General features: G+C 43.3%; 1 protein-coding gene across 4 annotated transcripts in view; it reads right to left on the reverse strand.

The window, feature by feature from the left end:
* The window catches only part of SPIRE1 (spire type actin nucleation factor 1), a 155883-nt gene extending 134142 nt beyond the window's left edge, over positions 1-21741 (reverse strand). Inside the window, exons 1-2 of one of the 4 annotated variants that reach the window (XM_068147640.1) lie at positions 21254-21741; positions 7749-7783 (exon numbers count right to left, since the gene is read on the reverse strand). In XM_068147640.1, coding sequence (XP_068003741.1) covers positions 7749-7783; positions 21254-21581 — 363 coding nt within the window. In that variant the 5' untranslated portion in view covers positions 21582-21741. The remainder of the gene's footprint in view (positions 1-7748; positions 7784-21253) is intronic. The other 3 variants (XM_068147641.1, XM_068147642.1, XM_068147643.1) reach the window with 3 other exon arrangements.
* Positions 21742-21960: the final 219 nt, after the last annotated feature.

The raw sequence follows: 21960 nt of genomic DNA on the forward strand, positions 1-21960 counted from the left end.
AAGTGCTTAAAAAGAACTTACGGTAACACATTACCTGTTTCATAGAAGAATGGTTTAGATAAACTAGATCAGTATTTCCAAGCACATTCAAAGCAGGAATGTTAGAATCACTCAATGTTAATGCAAGTTATCACTGAAAAGAGCAGCACAGGCCTCGTCAAACAAAGCAGGTGGTAGGTGGGAGCAAAGTGGATTCACCTCATCCATAAAGAACTTATTTCTCCCACTTTAAATCTCTTCAATTTTGCAAATAAACTGACTGATATTATTAATCCTTCAATCCTTGCCTCATTTTCTTAATGGGTACATTTAGAACACCGTTTGCTTTTAAATCACAAGTTGGGACATGGGTACCTGGTAACTGAGCTGCTGAAGTGACACAGAGTGTTTAGCTCCTCAAGAGTTGCTGTATTCTTTGACCACTGACCAAATTCAAAACTGATAAAGAAGCAGTTAGGTTATCTTAGTTCTCTTGCATGTTACAGCTGAAATAATGCTGCTTAGATATTCAAGGGTCTTTATTTTTAGAGTCAGAGAGAGCTACTAAACCAAACCACCCAGAAAATTAGAGGTCAACTAGGAACACGCACACAAAATAATCCCAAAGGTCCATTTGAACATTTTTCTTTCTTTAGGTGATTTAATTATCTAGGAGGACTATAGTATTTTACCAAAATAAATAATAATTGCTTTTCATTAAACACCACTAATACCCACTTCAGTCAGAGGAAGTTACTGATGTCCTTCAGTGATATATTTATTGTATCAACAGAAGAATAACTGGGAGGAAAAATGCAGTACAAAATTAATGCAATACTATATCTGGACACTTAAGCAGCTCACCAAAATTCTCCTTGCTCTCCTAAAACATATGTGAAGTGTGATTTCCCTTGGCTCTGCCCTCCCTGCCCACCCCCAAAAAACAACAACCAAACCACCCACTGAACCTATTCAGTACTCCTAACTTCATCCCTGCAAGTGTCAAGGGCTACATGGATTGAAATAGTGCAGGGAAAAATGGTCCTAAACAAGACATCTTCACAGATTCAGCCTCTTGGCTTTTTGTCTGTTATTTAGTCTAATGTACTTCATTCTCATCACCTGTAAATCTTTTGCATACTATTTGCTTTGTGGATATTGGACTTCTGAGTGAAGAGAAATATTCAAGAAAGGAAGGTGTGGGTTAGTTTTTGTTCCTTGTAGACCAACACGATCAGGTCAAACTTACCACTGAAACTGAACTTGGGGCTGTATTTTACCTCAGTTTCAGAACTGCCCTAGGCAAAATCCACCAAGAAATAATGAAGAGCTCCCTCCAAGCAATCACTAAGAAGCATTACCCATTTTCTATTCATCCCCAGAGCTACCCTTTGTTTGGACTATGTTTTACTATGAACTATTTGGTACTTAGCTAAGAGGCAGGAAAACACAGTGTCTCTCAACAGAAATCCAAACTGGCAGACTACATAGAAAAACAAAGTCATATGATCTCAAAAGTCTTTGAGGCATTTTGCAGACCAGTTCTAACCTTTGTAGCATAAAATTTATTTGTGATAACAAGCAAAAAAACCCACCCACAAACAAAACCAACCCAGTACGAAACACAGCACACTCATTTCAAACTGATACTCTAAACTTGCCTTTTACTACATACGAAAAGACAATACAAAGCACCATTAATTAATAGGCATACAAACAACATCTAAAGCTTATTCTTTTTTCCTGCAGTTTGAATGAGATTACCCTCTTGGGCTGAACAGATAGGCAAACATGTCTATTGGCACTGCTGTACTGAAAAAATGGCACCTTAGAGTTAATGGATACTATAGCTATTGTATGTGCTGATTGATATGACAGCCAACATAGATTCATAGAAGGGGTTGGGTTGGAAGGGACCTTTAAGGGTCGTCTAGTTGAAACCCCACACAGTGAGCAGGGACATCTTCAACTAGAGCAGGTTGCTCAGACCCTTGTTCTACCTGGCCTGCAATGTTTCCAGGGATGGGGTTCCTACCACCTCTCTGGAAACCTGTGCCAGGGTTTCTCCACCCTCAGCATAAAAAATTCTGCCTACTATCTAGACTGAATCTCTCCTTTTTTAGTTTTAAACCACCACCCATTGTTCTGTAACAGTGGGTCTTTCTAAAAAGTCTGTCCACATCTTTCTTACAGGCCCCTTCATGTACTGAAAGCCCACAATAATGTCTCCCAGGAACCTTCTCCAGGCTGAACAACCCCAACTCTGTCAGTCTTTGCTCACAGCAGAGATGCTTCAGCCCTCTAGTAATTTTTGTAACCCTCCTCTGGACCCACTCCAGTAGGTTCATGACAGCATGCCACTGATATGGCAAGTATCCTCTCAAGCACAATATTACACAGTTTAAATGGGAAGGGTTCTACAATAAACTGTAGACTTGTACAAATAACTTGATTCTCCCAACACTCTGAGATCACTTTCAGAGTCATACAAACTATATTTGCAAAATTCCACATTTAATCTCATGATAAAAACTGGGGAATCCTGTAGTTACCACAGGGTAACTATGCAGGAAATATTTCTATGTTAAAACAAAACCAAACCGTCAAAAAAAAACACCAACACCACCTAAAATAATGCTCCAGCTCTGCTGTTTTTGTGCTTTTCAAAGGCAAAACGTCCCCTGGAGCAACCAAAGTGACTGCAAGACCTCGTTTTTCACCAGCCATTATCTGAAACTGTGAGAAGACAAGGCTGAAATCTGCCTCTGGACTCTTCCCCAGCTGATGGCAAGGTTTACCAGTGGCATCACTGGAATGAAGATTTCGTCATAAATCCTGTCTGACTTTAGGGCGTGTAGATTATTATAGGCACATCTTGGCACACTGCAAAATCACAAAGCCTTTACAAGGAACAGCTGAATTCTCTTGGAGACTCTGGACAGATGGCAGGATTTGAGTATCACTAAATCAGCTTAGTCAAATACATTATCAGTTCTCCAGCCCAATACTCACTGTGTATTCCTAATGAAAATGCTGAATAAAAAGGGCAACATGCCAAGCCTGTATCAAATAGGAAGCAGAAATCCTGCTTCCTCCATGAAGTGCTGTAAACCCCTCTATGAATTAAAGAAAAACAAAGCTCCTCTTGAAAAAGCAGCTCATCACAAAACCTAAATTCTACTTTTGTGTGTATTTACTGTCTAATCCAGCATCTGTTAAGCTGTTTGTTAGTGACTGTGAAGTAATTCAGGAAAATTAGGAGGTCAGACTGCCACAGAACCACCACATGAATGAAGCAGCATATGGGCTTTCAGGTATCTTAAATAACGGGTCCCTCAAAGGCTGGACATGCAGCTCTTGTGTGCAGTAATTCAATCAGCAAGGGATGAGCACTTCACTTACCAGAACTGGCACATAATGCTCAAGCACAGCTTAATGCTTACAATAAAAGATGCAGGATTCTGCTTGGGTTTCTAGAAAGCAATCTTCTGTTTGTGTTAATTCCCCTCAACAGCACAAGAAATCAAAAGCTTTCAAAGATTTGTAACCAAGCATTCACACAGAATTGTATTTTTTTCAATGCATAATTGTGCTGGGTTGAGGCAGCCCCCTTCCCCACCACTAGCAACAATAAACACTCAGACAAAAGGATTGCAAAAGTGATGGAAAGTTTCAATAGAAAGCAGTGAACATTTACAGAAAAAAACAAAAGCGCAGTGACAAAGAAAGATCCCAAAACAGACCCAGAGAGATCCCATCCCTACCTGAGGGTACACCCAAGACCCCCAGGGCTCCTTCTTCCCCCTCCCACTGCTAGGCTAGTCTCAGCTGGCCAGATCTGAGACTGCCCATCCCCCCATGGCCTTGGGCCTAGCCAGGCCCAAAGCCAGGAGACATCTCCCCCAGTTACCGGCTGACAGAGGAGGAAGAAAAGAGGAGGTGCTAGACTCTGCACTGCATCTTATAGGGGTGCAAAGAATTGTGGTAGGAAATACTACATAATTTCCTGTGTCTTTATTTAGAATAAACCAAACCAGGTTGGAAGAGACCTTCAAGATCATCGTGTCCAACCCATCAATCAATCCAACCCACCCAAACAGCTAACCCATGGCACCAAGCACCCCATCAAGTCTCCTCCTGAACACCTCCAATGACGGCGACTCCACCACCTCCCCGGGCAGCCCATTCCAATGGGCAATCACTCTCTCTGTATAGAACTTCTTCCTAATATCCAACCTGAACCTCCCCTGGCACAGCCTGAGACTGTGTCCTCTTGTTCTGGTACTGGCCACCTGGGAGAAGAGACCATCATCCGCCTGTCCACAACCTCCCTTCAGGTAGTTGTAGAGAGTGATAAGGTCACCCCTGAGTCTCCTCTTCTCCAGGCTGAGCAATCCCAGCTCCCTCAGCCTCTCCTCATAGGGCTTGTGTTCCAAACCCCTCACCAACTTTGTTGCTCTTCTCTGGACACGCTCCAGCAAGTCAACATCCTTCCTAAACTGAGGGGCCCAGAACTGGACACAGTACTCGAGGTGTGGCCTAACCAGTGCAGTATACAGGGGCAGCCCCTCTGGGCTGGACGCCGAGACACAGGAAGTAAACATTGCAGGGGGGCACCCAGCTCAAACTGCAACAATAATCAACTTACTCCTGAAGGAAATCACACTCAGTCACTAAGTTAAATCATTCTCATAAAAACATCTTTTTTTTTGCCACCTTCCTCCTCATTACCATAAGGTTAATGCTCAGGGAGTAAAACAAAGTGACTCTCACAGTGCACAGTGATTGTTTGCTGCATCAATTACCCCTCAGTCAGAATGTTACTTGTATTTATACTCAACAGCGATTTACAAAACCAAGAATCCCAGACATGAGTACAGGCTAAATACACCCATTTTACACTGCTTGACTTGTGAGCAGCTTAACACTTTAATGTAGGTGTGGCACTGGGTTTAGTGCTCAATTATGACACCTCTTTTGAAATTCTAATATTCTGTGCTATTAAATACATGCTCTCATGTGCATCAGCATGAGAGAGGTGGCTGATTTTGTTTGCATCAGTACAAAGAACTAACAAGTGTATACTTATTTTCACCACAGCAAATACAGTGTCCTTATAATCTACATATCTGTTTCCCAAAATTATTTTAAATATAGTCAACATTTCAACCTGCAAATGAAAAAGGTAAAAAGGGGCAATTTTAGCTCCTCAGACAAGCAGCATAATTTTCACTGTATGTTAAGATTTTAAATCGTTAGAGACACGTAACTGATAGCTCATTAATAGAATTTGCATAGAGAACACACAAAAGTCACCCTAAAATATTTCTACAATTGATTTCTTTTGTGATTTGACATGAGCACATCAGTGTTCTGCAATTTATCCAGCACTGTTTGGGCCAGGCTGTTTTAATTCACTTCTGACTTTTAAACAGCTGTGAGAGGCTGAGTCTACCTTTCTATCAGCACACATCATCCATAGCAGGCCTGTGCTCACTTAGGTGGGTCTTTTCAAACACAGGGCAATTAAACCCTCCTACACATGAATCACTTTGCATTCACAGAATACTTTCTATATGAGTACTAAATATTTACCAATGAGGCTGGCATATTTTCTATCATCTCACCATCTCAGCTGAGAGGACTAAGGAGTGCTGTTATGTACATAGCAGAGTCATGGGCAGATGCAGATTAAACCAGGTCATCTTATTCCTTAACCCATCTTCCCACTATGGCTATGGCATCCAACCTCTGAGCTTAACACACCCCTTCTATAGCTTGACATAAATGGTGTCCCAATTCTGAATACTCTACAAGCTTTGTAAAACTGTTGCAGCCGTTACCACAATTTTACTATTCCAATATTCAATATGTATTCTAATACATTCCATCAGGCCACACTCACTCTTTTTCACAGCAATCAAAAAGTGAGGTGGGCTTGCTGAATTCCTAGTTCCAAAAAACGCAAACACCATCAATTCCAAGTCTAAAGCTGCAGCCCCAAAGGAATGTTGGAGGAGGAAAAAGCCACTGACTCCTTCACAACCTCCTTCAAAATGACAAAGATAAACAGAAGAGCCAATATGCTAATGGTCACAGTGCTGCTTATTAGAAACAATTTAAAATGAAGCCTCTGTCTCATGGGAAATTGCAATCTGCCTTTCTTTCCAACTAGCAACAAAACATACTTTAAAGGACCAAAATTCAAAAACCTCTTTTCCCCTGGCAGATGAAGCATTACATAGCCAAATCACTCTCACTACATATTTTTTGTGTGAACCAACTGCTTTCCCAAAATTAAGTATTTTATGTTTTGTTAGAAATATTTTAACAGAGGTTTGCTATCTGTATTCTTAGTGTCGGGGCCTGTCATTACCTTCTACTGAAAAACAGGCAAAGCAAAATTGTAAACAATATTTAGAATGCAAAATAAGTGACACATCAGGTTACCATTTGTAAATGAGGTACTAAGTTTATGAGCAGAGATTTTACAAATGCTGGAACAAAACCCAGGATGCATTTGCTTAAACTGACCCAGACAAAGGAACAAAGTGTGCCCGCTTCCTATTTCTGTACTTACATCAGTTTGGATTACTCCTGACGCTGCACCCTGCAGAAAGGACATTTCCTTTTTCTATTAATACTTGCAAAAAGCTGGACTGTCCTAGAATTTTACCATTTGTAACTGATTTAGCTGGCCTTTCGGTTTTCCTTTAAAGAGGCATTTTCATGCACAGTTTATCTCCGTACAAACCACTTTGTCACCTCCATATGCATTATTGATGAGCAAACAGACAACCCGCCAATTAAGATGTGTGCACTTGCCCCATCTCCAGGCTCAGCCTGAGGTCCTGATGAAACAGCCGAAGGAAAAACTCAGTTTTACATTTCAAAGAAAGTTCAAAGGCAAGGAGAAAAGACTGCCCTGCAAAGGACTCAGAAATGTTATGTATTGCTGGAAAAGTTTATTTAAGGAGTAGACTATATTATTTACTCTGTATGATAATCAATGTTATACTATGAGTCCACATCTTGTTCAGCAAGACCTTCTACTGAAGTGTCCCTCGTAGTCTTGGATTAAATTTATGAATCTGACACAATGGTAGTTCAAAACATTCTCCTAACACCAGTCACAGCTTAATATCAAAGATACAGAGTGAAATAATGGTGAAGACATAAATGAAGCAGATATAACAGGATTTGTGTTTCTGTTGTTATCCCAGCGAGACATTAAAAAATTTTGGGGGGACCCAAAATACTACCCATAAAGGAAATATTTTAAAATATCTGAAATTGGATTCTCTTTAGATGGAGAAACAACCCTGAGAACAGTTGTCTTCCCTGCTTCCATCCAAATTCTTGGCTTGTCAAAAATCACCCAAGCCATTCCATACACTGAGTATTTATTCCACAACCTAATAGCCCTTTCTAAAGTAAATGTAACGACAGCATTTATCCCATGGAGATTACCTAGAATGTTCTGCTAAAAACATGTATTGTAAAGAAATTAATATCACACAAGACTGCATAACATACTTCTAACCTTGTTTTCAGAAACCACATGGCCTTTCTTTTCTTTGTTTTCAAACATAAGGCCACATTAAGACATATGCAGCTGTTCAGGACAGCCATAAATACAATGCACACTTCACAGTACAGCTTTGCAATGCTAACTCCACTTTATAAACGTGCCACATTTAGACTGTAAGTTAATGAAAAGGAGCTGAGCTAAGTCAGCACTAGCAAGAAACACAAAATCTTCCTCTTACCTCCAATTCTGTGCAGTGTAAGCGGCCCGATTTATCTGCAATTGAGAGAGAGAAAAAAAGGTTTTCAAACTAAGTGAAAGATGAACAAATAAAACTAACACTTGAGATACTTCTTCATTATTTGAGCAAATGTCAAATACTTTTTGCTTTACTTAAATCACACATTTCAATAATGTTCCCCATTATATGTACATCACAGAATTAACAATAAGGCCCTGCCCTGTCTTTTTTCTTTAGATCCTTCACAATATTCCCTTTCAAAAAATATGCCTTTAATGCCTGGCTTCATTATTTAAATTGTGTGACTGATGCTTGGCCATGGAGGGAACATCAAAACATGATGGCTTAAATTAAGCAGCAGCAAATAATTATTTCAAAAAGGAAAAACAAAACAAGAACAAAAGAAAACAAAAAACCTCACTAATTTATAAACCAGGGAAAAGCCACTGCTTCATCTGATACTCCTGGGATATCAAAGAGTTCAACAGCACCACGAAATTCAAGCAATTAAAGTTGAAATATTACTGCAATATTTTTAGAAATCACTGAAATCACAGAAAACATCTGGTTGGAAGAGGCATCAAAGATCATCCAGTGCAATCTTTGACCCAGCTTAGGGTCAACCCCAAACCATGTCCCTAAGCACCAGGTCCCATGTGCTGCTTAAACACCTCCAGGAATGGCAACTCCCTGGGCAGATCACTCCAATGTTTGAGAACACTCTCTGGGAAGAAATATTTCCTAGCACCCAGCCTTAACCTCCTCTGGCACAGCTTGAAACCATTTACTCTAGTCCTGTCGCTGACACAAAGGAGAAGAGGCTGCCCCTTCCTCACTCCAACCTCCCTTCAGGTAATTGTAGAGAGCAATGAGGTCTCCCCTAAGCCTCCTCTTCTCCAGACTGAACAGCCCCATCGCCCTCAGATGCTCTTCCTAGGCCATGTGCTCCAGGCCCTTCAATGGCCTTATTGCCCTTCTATGGACACGCTCCAGAACCTCAATGTCCTTCTTGTAGTGAGGGGCCCAGAACTGAACACACTACTTGAGGTGTGGCCTCACCAGTGCTGAGTGTAGGGAGATGATCACCTCCCTGTTCCTGCTGGCCACCACATCTCTCATACAAGCCAGGATGCCACTGGCTTTCTCAGCCACCTGGCCACACTGCTGACTCATATTTAATCGACCCTCAACCAATACCCCCAGGTCCCTCTCTGAGTGCCTCATGTCAATTTTTGCATTTTCTCCAAGTTCAGAAACATAACTCTGAAATTTATCTAACACAGAGAAATTAGGTTTCTGGATTGGTTCATCAAATTGAAATCTCAATTCTCTCCAAGACAAAGCACTGTGGTATAAGGATGCAAGTGGCTTGTCAGCTTCTAAAAAGACTGAAATTTCACAGCATATTTAGGAAGATACCATTGTAGTCAAAGCAGCAAATTTACTGTTCCATGTTAATAATTCATACCAAAGTAGAGTGAAGTAGTTCTGACAGGATGATTTGGAAAAACAACATTCAAGGAAGTGAGATATTGCACAGAAATACATCCTTTTCAAAGGGGAGATACCCAAAACTTCAATGTCAAAACATACAGATATTAAACATTACTCTTCTTATCAGCATTGCACCCACACTGCTAGTTTAAAACTGGCATCTTTGGGCCTGATGGCACTGACCCTAGGAAAAGTCTGACACAACTGAGTCCCCATGCATTAAAACATTAGAATGAAAGGCGTTCGCTAGACTGTGCATAGGTAGAGAGCACCTTTGAGGTGATGGGTGCTGAACACCACCAGCCAGGCTGAGGGGTTCACTGCAATAGTCAGGCAAAACCTGCAATTTGTAGCCAGAACTGGAAGGACTGTTTTATCATAAAATGGCTTAAGTTGGAAGGGACCTTAGAGATCATCTATTACAACCTCCCTGCCATGGGCAGGGGTGCCTCTCAACTAGACTTGATTGCTCAAGGCCTCATCCAACCTGGCTTTTAACACCTCCAGGGAGGGAACATCCAAAATCTGTGATAGATCTTTTTAAAATAACATTTCCCCAAAAGCTGTACTTGAAGGAAAGCACTCACATTCTGAAAGAGAAAATGGCCTCAACTTGTCCCAGGTTTAGGCTGGCTAGTAGGAAAAAAATTTCCACAGAAAGTATTATCAAGCCCTGGGACAGGCTGCCCAGGGCAGTCCTAGAATCACCATTCCTGGAAGTATTTAAAGGAGGTGTAGACATTGTGCTGATGGACTGTTTAGTGGTGACTTGGTAGTGTTGGGTTAATGGTTGGCTTCCATGACCCAACCAGAACAACTCTCTGATTCCATAACTTTGTACATGGTATTGCCAAAGTTAACTGCTGCTTTCAAAGTAAGTTATATTTGTTTTGTTGTTGCTGTATTAGAAAAATACAGGGGACATCTTAAACTGGATTATTTATTTTCATTATCCCACTATTTAAAAAAACAATGGTATTGTCATGATTCTACATGCCTGGAGGAAGAGGAAATAACAAGTAGTTTGTCTCAGAGAGCTCAAACGCACAGCAGAGGGTATTTTAGGCGGGTGCAAACTACCAGCTGACTGACAGACATTTTCATATATACTGCATTATGGTAATCATTAACCATACCATTTCACATGCCTCTGTACCTTGAGTCCAGCTCTACACTTTGCTGATTTCCCTGAGCTGTTTGCAGTGACTTACAGACCTCTTCCATGAGGAATTTCCTACCTTTCTGAAGAGATCAGAATTAACAGCATTGACCCAAGAAAGAGGCGCTTCATGGCAGAAATTAATTTGCTTTTGTATGGCTGAGGGTAGAAATTTCTTCTCTCCTCAAATGACATGACTAAAAAAAGCAAAACCTCTTAAATGTAGCCTAAGGGTCACACTTTCTTAATTGGCACCAGGAGGGAAAAAAAACCCAAACAATCCCTTTAAGAAGTCACAGCATAGTCTCTGTCTGCCCGCAGTATTAAGTGCTTATCTGGTAAATAAGTGCAGGCTTACAAAATCATTTCAGCTGCTGCTTCTTAGGATAGATGCAGCCTTCTCCACACTTCACAATCAAACTAGATACTAATCCCTGTGGTATTTTCACCACTCTTGTTGCCAAAAAAGATGCAACAGTATTTTTCCATGACAGCTTTCAAATATTGACTAATGCCTTACCAGTAAATAGCATGACTTTAAACTATCAAGTTAACTTCAGCTTATAAAAAAGCTACAGTTTGGGAGATTTTTTTCATTCACAGACTGTTGAAAAAAGAACGGTTTTTGCAAGCAGGAAAAAAGACTTCAGTTGGAGGTTTCTTCTGTCTCTGCAAAGAGCCTTTAAAAAGATGTATTTGCCACCAAAAGAAACCATCCAAAAGTCAGAAGGAACCCTAAATTGTCCCATTTGTTTTTCATTCAGAAAATTTCTACTTGAAAATGCTTCTTATTTCAAACCCTCAACACGAAGAGCCATGCCAAACTTTCATCAAGCATTAGGGCACACTGTCTCATCTCTCAAGGCAGGAGCTTCAGGCTGCTATTTAGACCGGAAAAAAACAATTCTTTTAAAAAAAAATCGCTCAGAATGCTGTTTAAAAAATTATCTACAGCTTGTGCTTCACTAAAGCACAATTTCCCTGCCTTGCAAAGATTAACAGGTCACAACTAGAAAGTGTCTTCATGGATTTAAAACCAAATAGCCAGCAGATCAGATACTGCTGGCAGGAGTAAGAAACACACACCTAAGACTGAATTTTAACAGCAAAACAGGTAATACATCATGCTGAAATGGACTGACACAGGGTATTTGGATGAAAGCACACAGGATGTGCAGAATCCTTTCCACTTTGCTGTCCAAAGAAAAATTAAGCTCCAGAGTTGAGGTGAGTGATGTGACACCACAATCAGATGGCCACTGTTTCAGCTATACCAGCTGCTCTAAGAGCCCTGAAGCTCAGAACATCTTCCTATAACCTTCCTCTGGTGTCTCAGATTCCTCTGCACAGATCCAAAAGCATTTTTCCCAACACAGCTTCTTGCAGAATTGAGATAAACAGCACTGAATTTCAGGCAACAATGTACCTGATGTATGCATTGGCAACAAACCTGAAACTTGTGTTGTGCTAAAAATGAATACTCTAATTAAATGCCATGGCCCATTTATGCAGAACCAAGTTCCCTTCAGGAAAGACAGTCACTGCCCATACATTGTGTAGAACAGTGGAAGAGGTGGCTGGAGAAGGAAAGGACACAAGGAAGAAAGTGGGAGTCACTAAATCAAAAACTTTGAACAGTCTTTAGTCAGGCCCCCAAATTAACAGAAGTTGAATTTGTATTTGCTTTCCAGCCTTGACATCTTCAGGAGGCACTGTAGGCTGCTCCCTGCCCTTAAGAGAATGAGGAACTCCAATTAAATACTGAAACATCTGACTGCAGGAACTGGAGCATTAGGTCAAATCTGGCAAGACTGTCAATACAAGAGTCAATACAAGATTAGTACCAATAACAGGATAAGGAGGAAGGAAAAAAACCCAAAGACGATAGCAAAGGCATCCAGGTCAAGAAGATGAATGTGCAAAGAACAGGATTCATAATTAAATGGAGAGGAAAATACTGATGTGGCAGGAGAGAGCCAGACTTCTGGCAGAGGATGGGTAATCCAAGAGAAACAGCAGGACAGAGAAATCTTACATGATAACAAGAAACAGATAAAAGAGAAAACAAAGCCTAATCTAGGTAAAATACATTTTAGGAGTAGGAGGCATCAGGCTGCAAAGAAGACAGCTGAGAAGAGAGAAAAAACAAGAAAGGAGAAGGAAGCAGACTGGATTAAGAGAGGTAATTTGAGACTCTTTCGAGCAGTGAGCACAGGGACCCATGTTTTTAAGTAAAACACTTAGGCTCTGAGGGTCAACATATCCATCCTTTCAGCTGTGTAATTAGAAGGTACCAAGAAATGAGATGAGTTTCTACAGCTTGTGGCTTTTTGGATCTGACTCATGATTTCTGTCTCAGCCTACAGTGGATGATTTAGAAACGGTATGTCTCATTTTCCTACTTGGGAGCAGACAACTGGAAGAAATTTGAAAGAAAACAGAAGGAAAAAAAATCAGGAAGTGACTAGGTAGAAAATGTCAAGAACCTTCTTTCCCTGCCTCAATCTTTTTTCATGCCTTCACCTTTCTCCATTCAACACTTCACTGAAGTCACTTTGCACAGTCATAAGCACAGAATTATTGAGGCTGGAATAGACTTCTGAGATCAAGCCCAGCCTATGACCTAACAGCACCATATTGACCAGACCATGTCACTAAGTGCCACATCCAATCCTTCCTTAAACACCTCCAGGGACAGCAACTCCACCACCTGCCTGGGCAGTCCATTCCAGTGTCTAATTACCCTTTCCATGAGGAAGTGCTTCCTAACATCCAACTCAAAGCCCTCCTGGCACAGCTTCAGGCCATACCCTCTCATCTTGTCACAAGCTGCCTGGGAGAAGAGCCCAACACCCACCTTACTACAACTTCCCTTCAGGTAGTTGTAGAGTGTGATAAGGTCCCCCCTGAGTCTCCTCTTCTGCAAGCTAAACAACCCCAGCTCCCTCAGCCTCTCCTCATATGATTTTCCCACTGCTCACCCTCTAGTAAACCTGTGTGTATACCTAAGGATCACACCAATTTTTATTATTCTAAGATAAATATTGTACTAGGTTGACATCTCCAAGTGCTGCTGAGTGGTATCTGTAGCTGCCAGCTTCTCCTGCAGATGTTTAAGTACAGATTATGTAGCTGCCAGCTTCTCCTGCAGATGTTTAAGTACAGATTATTAGACTCACTCCTCTGGTTTGGCCAGCCATCAACCCTTTTCAAAAAGCATGAACTTGCAGAGTTCATATCTCAGTGAGAGTTTTTTGTTTTGTTTTGGGTTTTTTAAGGTTCTTTTAGTCTACCCATAGCCTACTTCTTCCTGGAGCTATCCACTTGCTTGCTCCTTCAACAAGTATGTGAGCTTGAGGCAGAATTCTGCCTCCACTTGAAGTCACTAGTAGTGTCTGCCCTCATGATTGATGGATCTGGAGTTTCAGGCAGGTCGCGGCTTTTTCAAATTGATAGCACTGCTGGATCTGTGAAGGACTTTGACCAGATGTTAATAAATTCTCTCAAGTAGGTGAAAAAGGAATTCTTCTCTGCCTTGGCTGCATCTTCACAGTCTTGTATTTACACTGTACAAACTGACTCATCTCCTTTGTTCCTCTGAAAGTGCAGAGTAATAACATTCAGTAACACGCACATAATTGCTTGTGTCAGGCAAGCTAAAGGTTTTACAGAACTGAACACTCACAGAATATTGTTCTATGAATGCAAATATTGCATCCAGTTCTGCACACCCCAGTTCAAGAGGGACAGGGATCTGTTTGAGAGTCCAACAGATGGCTAGAAGGATGGTTAAGGGACTGGAGTACTGCCGGATAAGGAAAGGCTGAGAGCCCTGGGGCTGTTTAGTCTGGAGAGAAGACTGGAAGAGGAGGGCTGGCTATCAAGAAGGCAGCAACAGCCTCTTCTCGCTCGTGCCCTATGATAGGACAAGGGACAATGGAGTCAAACTACAGCACAGGAAGTTCTACCTCGACATGAGGAAGAACTTCTTTACTCTCAGGGTCACAGAGCACTGGAACAGGCTCCCCAGAGAGGTTGTGGAGTCTGTTCTCTGGAGCCTTCCCAGACTCATCTGGATGTGTTCCTGTGCAAACTGCACCAGATCCTATGGTCCTGCTCTGGCAGTGGGTTAGAGCTCAAAGATCTCCAGAGGTCCCTTCCAACACATAACATCCTGTGATCATGTGATTACCGAGTCCAACTATCAACCCAAGCCCATGGTGGTGATTAAACCTTATCCCAACTGAATCCAGCGCTGTAAGGTAATAAATTAATTCAGAAACAGGGAGTGAACACCCTCCAGTTTCCTTTTAACTTATGAAAAAGCTTCCCCACTTTTAGATCTATGCCAACATGGATCCAGGACGCTGTGTAACTTTAATCCTCCTGTCACCCACACCATACCTAGTGCTGCACACTTGGCAAGTACAGTTATGCTCAGGTGAGGCTCATTCACAGCGCTGCTGCTGTGTGGGTCATTTTCATTGCCTGTCAGTCTGATCACATCCTGCTCCCTGAATCATCCTCTCAGAGGCACTTGCTCTCTGTCACATCATACACTACTACTCTCTTCATTTTCAAAGCCCTTCTCATGTTACCCTAGCCCTACCCCACACCTCTCACTGGGTACTGTGGGGTAAACTCTCACTTCCAGCCAACCCTACGACTTGGGCTCCTTTACCCAGTACTCTTCAAAAGCATCTTTGTTCTTTCCCCAGTGATGGTCCACAGGGACATGACATTAACCCTCTGCAACATCGCAGCAGATGTTTCATTTTTCACCCTACTCTTCAATCACTTATCAGCAACCATTCCACTTCCCTTTCCACAGCAACATTTTTTACTGCATTACTCACAAAAGTCTCCCTTAACTTACAAATATGTGATCTTTTACTTTAAGTCACTGGGAACATCAAGAGCCCATGATTGCTGTAAGCTCTTTGCTCCTATGTTTTCCTTAGGAACACGCACAGATTTCCTACAACACCAAATTAAGTCTATTTCTTACCATCTTCAACATTTCTGCATGCAAATATAGTTAACCAAGGTCACTTACCACTGCTGGCAACTTCCCTCTACTTCTTTTGCGCAGGCAGTTGGAATATACTCTGTTTGATTGGGGTTTTTTTGCCAGAGATGCTATTTTAGGTTGAGGTCTTATCTTTGCTTATTTTGCCCTCCCCCACCAGAGCTGTCTACAATAGGGTCCCCAGCCATCTGCCAACATTCACAGAGAGCCCATGTAACCCCCAGCACACAGGATGCATCACCATAAGCCACGACTGGAAGCCTTCCAGTTTACTCTTACATCCTGGGAACCACACTGATCGCAGAAAGCTTAGCATAAATAAGGCCTAAGCTTTCTCTCTTGCACAGCAGAGCAAGTGGGCAGAGATAAAGTATCAACTCACTGAGGCTCCTCTCTTCTGTCTAGGGCCATTTTCTTCCTACCTTGACATCCAATATTAACATTAGCTAGAGATACACACACACATACAAACATCTATTTGTCTTAAAATTGCTGCAGGAAAAGATGAGGCTCAACACATAAAACCTTACTATTTTTAAATGTAGATGTTTCTGAACACCCTTAAACAAAATCTGTATTCAGGGCATAATTAAGTCTCAGTTCTAGAGGTACTATTTATTTTAGCAGTATTCAAAGCAACACCTGTTTTGAAAAGAGCAAGGAAGGCTACACCCACTCATTCTCTTTCAGAAGTGTCAAGAAATTTAGAAGTAAAATGTCAGCACATTCATTCTCCTCTAAAAGTCCTGCACATTTCCCCTCAATGCTCCACAAGAGACTGGCAGATGAGAAAGTCGTGAGGCACACAAGCTAAATTTGCATTCATTCATCCTATATTTCTCCACACTGCCTTCCAATACCTGGGCACACAGGGGTGTAAGGACACAAATGTTATTAAAACTGGCCAAAACAACATTAAGTTATTCCTCTCCAGCGTGCCTCCTCACCCTTTGGCCTCTGAGTCCCATGAAAGCCACAGCACAGTCAGTTTTTCTGTGATCTTTTTGATTCCAAGCCAGAATCCTCCATGCTCCTGCTGAACACCTGGCTGCTTTCCAAGAGAAAAAAATCTGCATAGTACTTGCTGCTGATAAAGCCAGCAGTTATTTCCCTCTGTGCTTTCTCTTCCAGGGCTGAAGGACAAGGCAAAGGAAGGGCCACCAACACCAGCCACAGAGACACGCTTTCAGGAGGTAGAGGGAAGGCCAAAGAATGCCATCTGTGTGCCAGCCCTCAACAGCCAATGGTTGGAAGTCAGCACAGTTTGGTTTTCTATACACTGGCCTTCACCCTTTCTAAGACCTTCAAGGCTGTTCACAGAATCACAGAATGTTAGGGGTTAGAAGGGACCTCTAGATATCATCCAGTCCCCCATGCCAAACCAGGATCACTTAGGGCAGGCCACACAGGAATGCATCCAGGTGGGTTTTGAGAGCCTCCAGAGAACACTCCACAACCTCTCTGGGCAGCCTGGTCCAGCCCTCTGTCACCCTCACCATAAAGAAGTGTCTCCTCACTTCAGGAGTTCAGTGCAATGTCCAAAATCAGCAGCTGCCTTTGCTAAACCAGGGATCTGGCACTAACAAAACACACGAGGAAAACTCCATTTTTCCTCATTCTCTGAATTGTCCCACGGGAAGGTGGTGCAGCCAGCATGCCAAGAAGCAAAAGCCCTTTATCCAACTCACAGCAACAATGACTACGAAACAGCCTCCTGTGCCCTACAGCATTCTGCTACCACTAAATACTGGGCACAAGGTTGATAGCTCCTGTGTGGGTTTTCTGCTCCTGAATCCATTGGTCTATTATTGCTTTAGGTTTGTAAAAACACCTCTAAGCACTGTCTGCAAGAAGGGAGCTTGGAGGATATAAACCACAGGTTTTACACCAAACATTTCAGTTCATTCAAGTCAATTTTTACTGCATCTGGCACATTACTAGATGCCATTGTTAGCTCATCTCACATAAATTGCACATAACAGACAGCTACAACATCCATTAGGTAGAAAACTTTCTACTCTATCTCCAATTTCATTGTGGGTATTTCTAAGCAACCCACATTTCTGCGGTATTCAGATGTCAGCCAGTTACAGTGATTCATACCAAGATGACCACAGCAAGATCCTCATTTTTTGCATATTCATGTTTACTTCTTACTGACTTCAGTTCTGACAAAGTGGTAAGGTTTGCACCACACCACGGAACACCACCTTGTGAGTGTCTCGAAAGCAAACTCCGTGACATGGCTGCGTTTGCTCCTGACTTTGTCCCAGCCCCACTGACAGGCATGACTAATCACATCCTTCTTCCCAATCCTGAACAAAGCCCGAATGTTCACTACCCAAAGACACCATTCTTCAGGGACTCCTTCATTTGCCCACACAGGACTCTGTTGTTTACAAAATGAGGAACTAACAGCCAATATTTGTCCCTGTGAATTATCCAAACCTATGCACCGACCTACAGCTATGCATACTTTAATGCATTACTAGAACCAAAGAGCTTTACAGCTCAGAGCATTAACTTGCAGAAGCCCTATGGCTCTAACAAACTTCCTGGCACAGCCATTTCAACCCCAGTTACCTGAAATACAAAGAAAAGAAAACAATTAGCAGGAATTATAGAAACATAGAGTCATAGAATGATCCAGGCTGGAGGGGACCTCCAAAGGTCATTTGGTCTGACCTCCCCACAGCCAGCAGGGACATCCGCAACTAGATCAGGCTGCCCAGGCCCTGTCAAGCCTCACCTTGAGTATCTCCAGGGAAGGGGCATCAACCACCTCCCTGGGCAACCTGTTCCAGTGCTCCAATACCCTCATACTAAAGAACTTGTTCCTAACACCCAAACTAAATCTGATATTCTCTAGTTTGAAGGCATTGCCCCTCATCATGTCACTGCAGGCCTCTGTAAGCATCCTGATCCTCCTCTTGTCCAGGATTCAGGTAATATGAAAGCCTATGTGAAAATAAAAAACTGAGAGATGCTTTCATTCTTCTTACTTCCATTTAACTAAAAGCCTACTGATTTGTTTTAAATGAGAGAATTAAAAAATCATAGTCTACCTAGATATAACTGGGAAGGTCTGAGAATCAGTCTCTGGGTTTGGTTAAGGACAAGGATTCAACTCCAAGGCTGTTTTTCCACCCTGGTATCAGTGAACTCATCTTTGTTCCCTACCTCAAGGACGTTTTATTCAATTTCTAGGTATTTTCACTTGGAATTTCAACTATTGATGCTTCAACTGCTTCACAAGAAACAGTTCTGGAAAAGCACCATTGGCTTCCACATAATCAGGACTTCTGAAGAAAACTTTAATTTGTATCTCAAGTGTCAAATTAATGTAGCCAGTCAGCTTCAGGGACCATGCTACAACATACTAGCTCCTCAAGTCATAGCACCAGGGCAATGGTTCTTCTGAAGCACTCACTGCTACTAAGCAGAACACATAAGCCTAAGAATAAACACTCATTCAAGAGGCTCAAGCTGAAGTTGGCTCAGAAAGCTCATTAATCATCACCTAAGGACACTGCAGTGAGCAGTAAGGAACTGGCACAGTTCAAAAGATATCAAAGAGAAGCAAATCTACAGTCAATATTCAGTACAGTGAATTACCAACCTTCACTGTATCACACGTGACTTTTTGCCAGTGAAAACCTGCTACAGTTCCACAAACCAAAGAATAAAAGCCAGCTGACCACAATCACCTTTGTTTTATGTTGTTGACAGCTATCCCTACAAAGACACAAACTCCTCTGTGAAAGCTTGAAGGCTGAGCAACGGTCTCTATTGCAGAAGCCTTTTCAGAGTTGTGGAGATGAAGAGTAGAGCAGGGAGAGGACTCTGAGAGGAATACTGGCTCCTTTCAAATCCAGGTGCCTACCAACCTGCAGCTGGTGCAAAAGTGAGATCACTGAGTATAATTTGGGAAAGGACATCTCACAGAAATCTCCTCTCCTCTTTTGTATCATGTGCACCAGATGGGGGTGGGGTGGGGTAGTCCCCTTGGTTATCCCCCCACTCATGCTTTCCTGGGAAGTCTTAGCAGACTGGTTATCTTTTTATTTACATGTATGTAAACACATGTGCACTAAGATTTTCCAAAAGCAAGCACACATACAGAGTGTTAACTGATGTACAATGTGAGACTGAGAGGTAACATAAGACCTACAAGAGTAAGCTAAAAAAAACCAAAGAAGAGGTAAGAGAAAAGTATGTCAGGATTGGAAGATTCTAAGAGTTCTAATCCAGCCAAAGATTTAAACGTGGCATAAGCACACACAGGCTAGAACACGTTAACCAAAACATCTTGAAAGATTCATGCAGATGTGGCATGCAGCTTTAACAAACTAAACATGCTGAATTGCTGAATGTCAGTCAGCAAGGGGCTTGAGCTTTATATGCAGGTAGAAAGTTCGCAACATACCCAGCACCTTCCTACAGGCCACTTAGGATGTGCTACAAGAGGAAATGGAGCAAGCCTAAAAAAAGCCAGGAAAAAAAGCAATCAAATAAAAACCTGCATAGTAAATCAATATATTTCCTATGTGAGCAAAGAGGAAAGAAGAAGTCTGATATAATCTCACAACACTAAGTGAAGGTAGCACACAATATGCAATACAGAGCTCTTCAGTGTTCTTGTGACATGCAGATGCCTTGCTCAGTCAAGTATTTTCCTGGAACTTCTGGGTGTTGGTCTGGCATTTTATTAACATTACAATAAACTACTTTAAAACAACTAATTTAAAAGGCACATCAGATCATATTTCAATGGAAGTCATTATTAGAGTCACTTCAGTTGCAGAAGAGAATTATGTTCCTTCTTCCACCAAGTACATTTTGATATTTCCATGTAGCCCCAGCTCCAAACTGGAGTACTGCAAAGCTCTTCCAAAAGATTTTTCAGACAGGCACTGTATTACAAGGCTTCATTAAATTGTAATGTCAGGCATACTATCCATGTTTTAAATGCTGAGGACTCAATTAATCCCGCTTTGTGCATTTACCACTGCCTTCTGCTTCACACAACTTTAAAATGGCAAAACTTCTATCCTCCCGGAAAATTCAGAGGTGCTGAACATGGACTAGGTTGCTCCTGGAGAATATCACGCGTGTGTTAATGCATCCCTGGCTAGCTTTAGTTTCCTTTCAAAAAGCAAGCTCGACTTGCCACAAAAACATTATCCTTTCTATATTCATAACCAGAAGCTTTGAAATTCCAAGGAAAAGACATATACCCTTCTTTTCCAATGCAAAGTATGTTTTCCCGGGTATTTTAACGAAATAGCTGGTAGATGTTTAGCCCCTGGTAGGTGCTCATGGCTTATTTAACTTAATGCCAGAATAACTCCGAGCTGATCTATTTCTAATGGGTGCCTTCTGACGCCGAACTACTTCTGAAAGGCACGGTAGGATGAGCAGTATGGGCAGAGGAACTCCCCAAGCAGGCGCTCTAGGTGCGGATGACACACTGCTACGCACCGAAAGACGACGCAATTATAAAACACTGAACCCGCGTACACCTCCCCTGTACCCACACGCTGGCGGCTAAATCCAAGGCGACAGTTTCTCCCTTTCCACGCAGGACGCCGAGATGATGCAAGGACACCCACAGCCGGCACGGCTGAGGAGCCGTGCGCTCGCTCATCTCAATCCTCCGGCGGGAAGGAGACCGCTTCCTCCCGGCCGCCACAGCCCAGGGACAAAGGCAGGGGAAGAAGGGCGGCAGCCCGCACCCGACGCCCGCCTGCCGCCCTTGTTGGCCCGGGCAGGGTCGAGCGGTACCGGAGGGCCGGTGGTGGAGAAAGCCGGGCTTGGCCTTACCTGAAGCAGGTGGAGACGGCCGGTGGGGCTCATCCTGCTCCAGGGTGACTGTGCCATCCCGCCAGACGCGAAGGTGGGCGGCCGCCCCCAGCCTAGCGGTGGGGGTCTCTCTGCGGCGGGCGCGGGCCCGCAGCGAGCCGCAGCATTGGTAGCACACGGCCCACGCCTGCTCCTCGTTGATGGGCTGGTTGTAGAGCCTAAGGATCTCCTCCAGCGACAGCGCCTCCGGCTGCCCGCCGGCCCCACCACCGCTGTCCTCCTCCTCATCGGCGGCGGGGCGGGAGACGCCGGGCTGGGACTCCGCGCCGCGTTCCCCGGGCAGCGCCATACCCAGCCTCCGCCGCGGTGCTCCCTCAGGCTCACTGACCGGCCCCGCCGCGGCGGCTACTGCTGTTTGTGCTGCCGCCCGCTCCCGCCGTGCTCATCCTCCCCGCCCCGCTGGTACCACCAGACCGCCGGACAGCCCGGTCCGCGCAGCAGGCAGGCAGAGGTAGCAGCGGCCGGCAGCGGGAGGAGCGGCGCTCGGGCCGCCCGCCGCTGCCAGCGCCGCAGGGGGAGCCAGCTCATAGCAACGCAATGGCGTCCCCGCCCGCCCCTGCAGCCAGCGCCCGGCGCCACAGCGCCCCCTGCTGCCCCTAGCCATAGCCTGCCGCAGCTATAATGGCGGCTTGCCTCACAGCTGTGTGGCACAGGAAAGGAGGAATTCG

This window comes from Melanerpes formicivorus, unplaced genomic scaffold, assembly GCF_026170545.1.
Source record: "Melanerpes formicivorus ecotype bairdi unplaced genomic scaffold, bMelFor1.0.p_v2 SCAF_15, whole genome shotgun sequence".
NCBI lineage: Eukaryota > Metazoa > Chordata > Aves > Piciformes > Picidae > Melanerpes > Melanerpes formicivorus.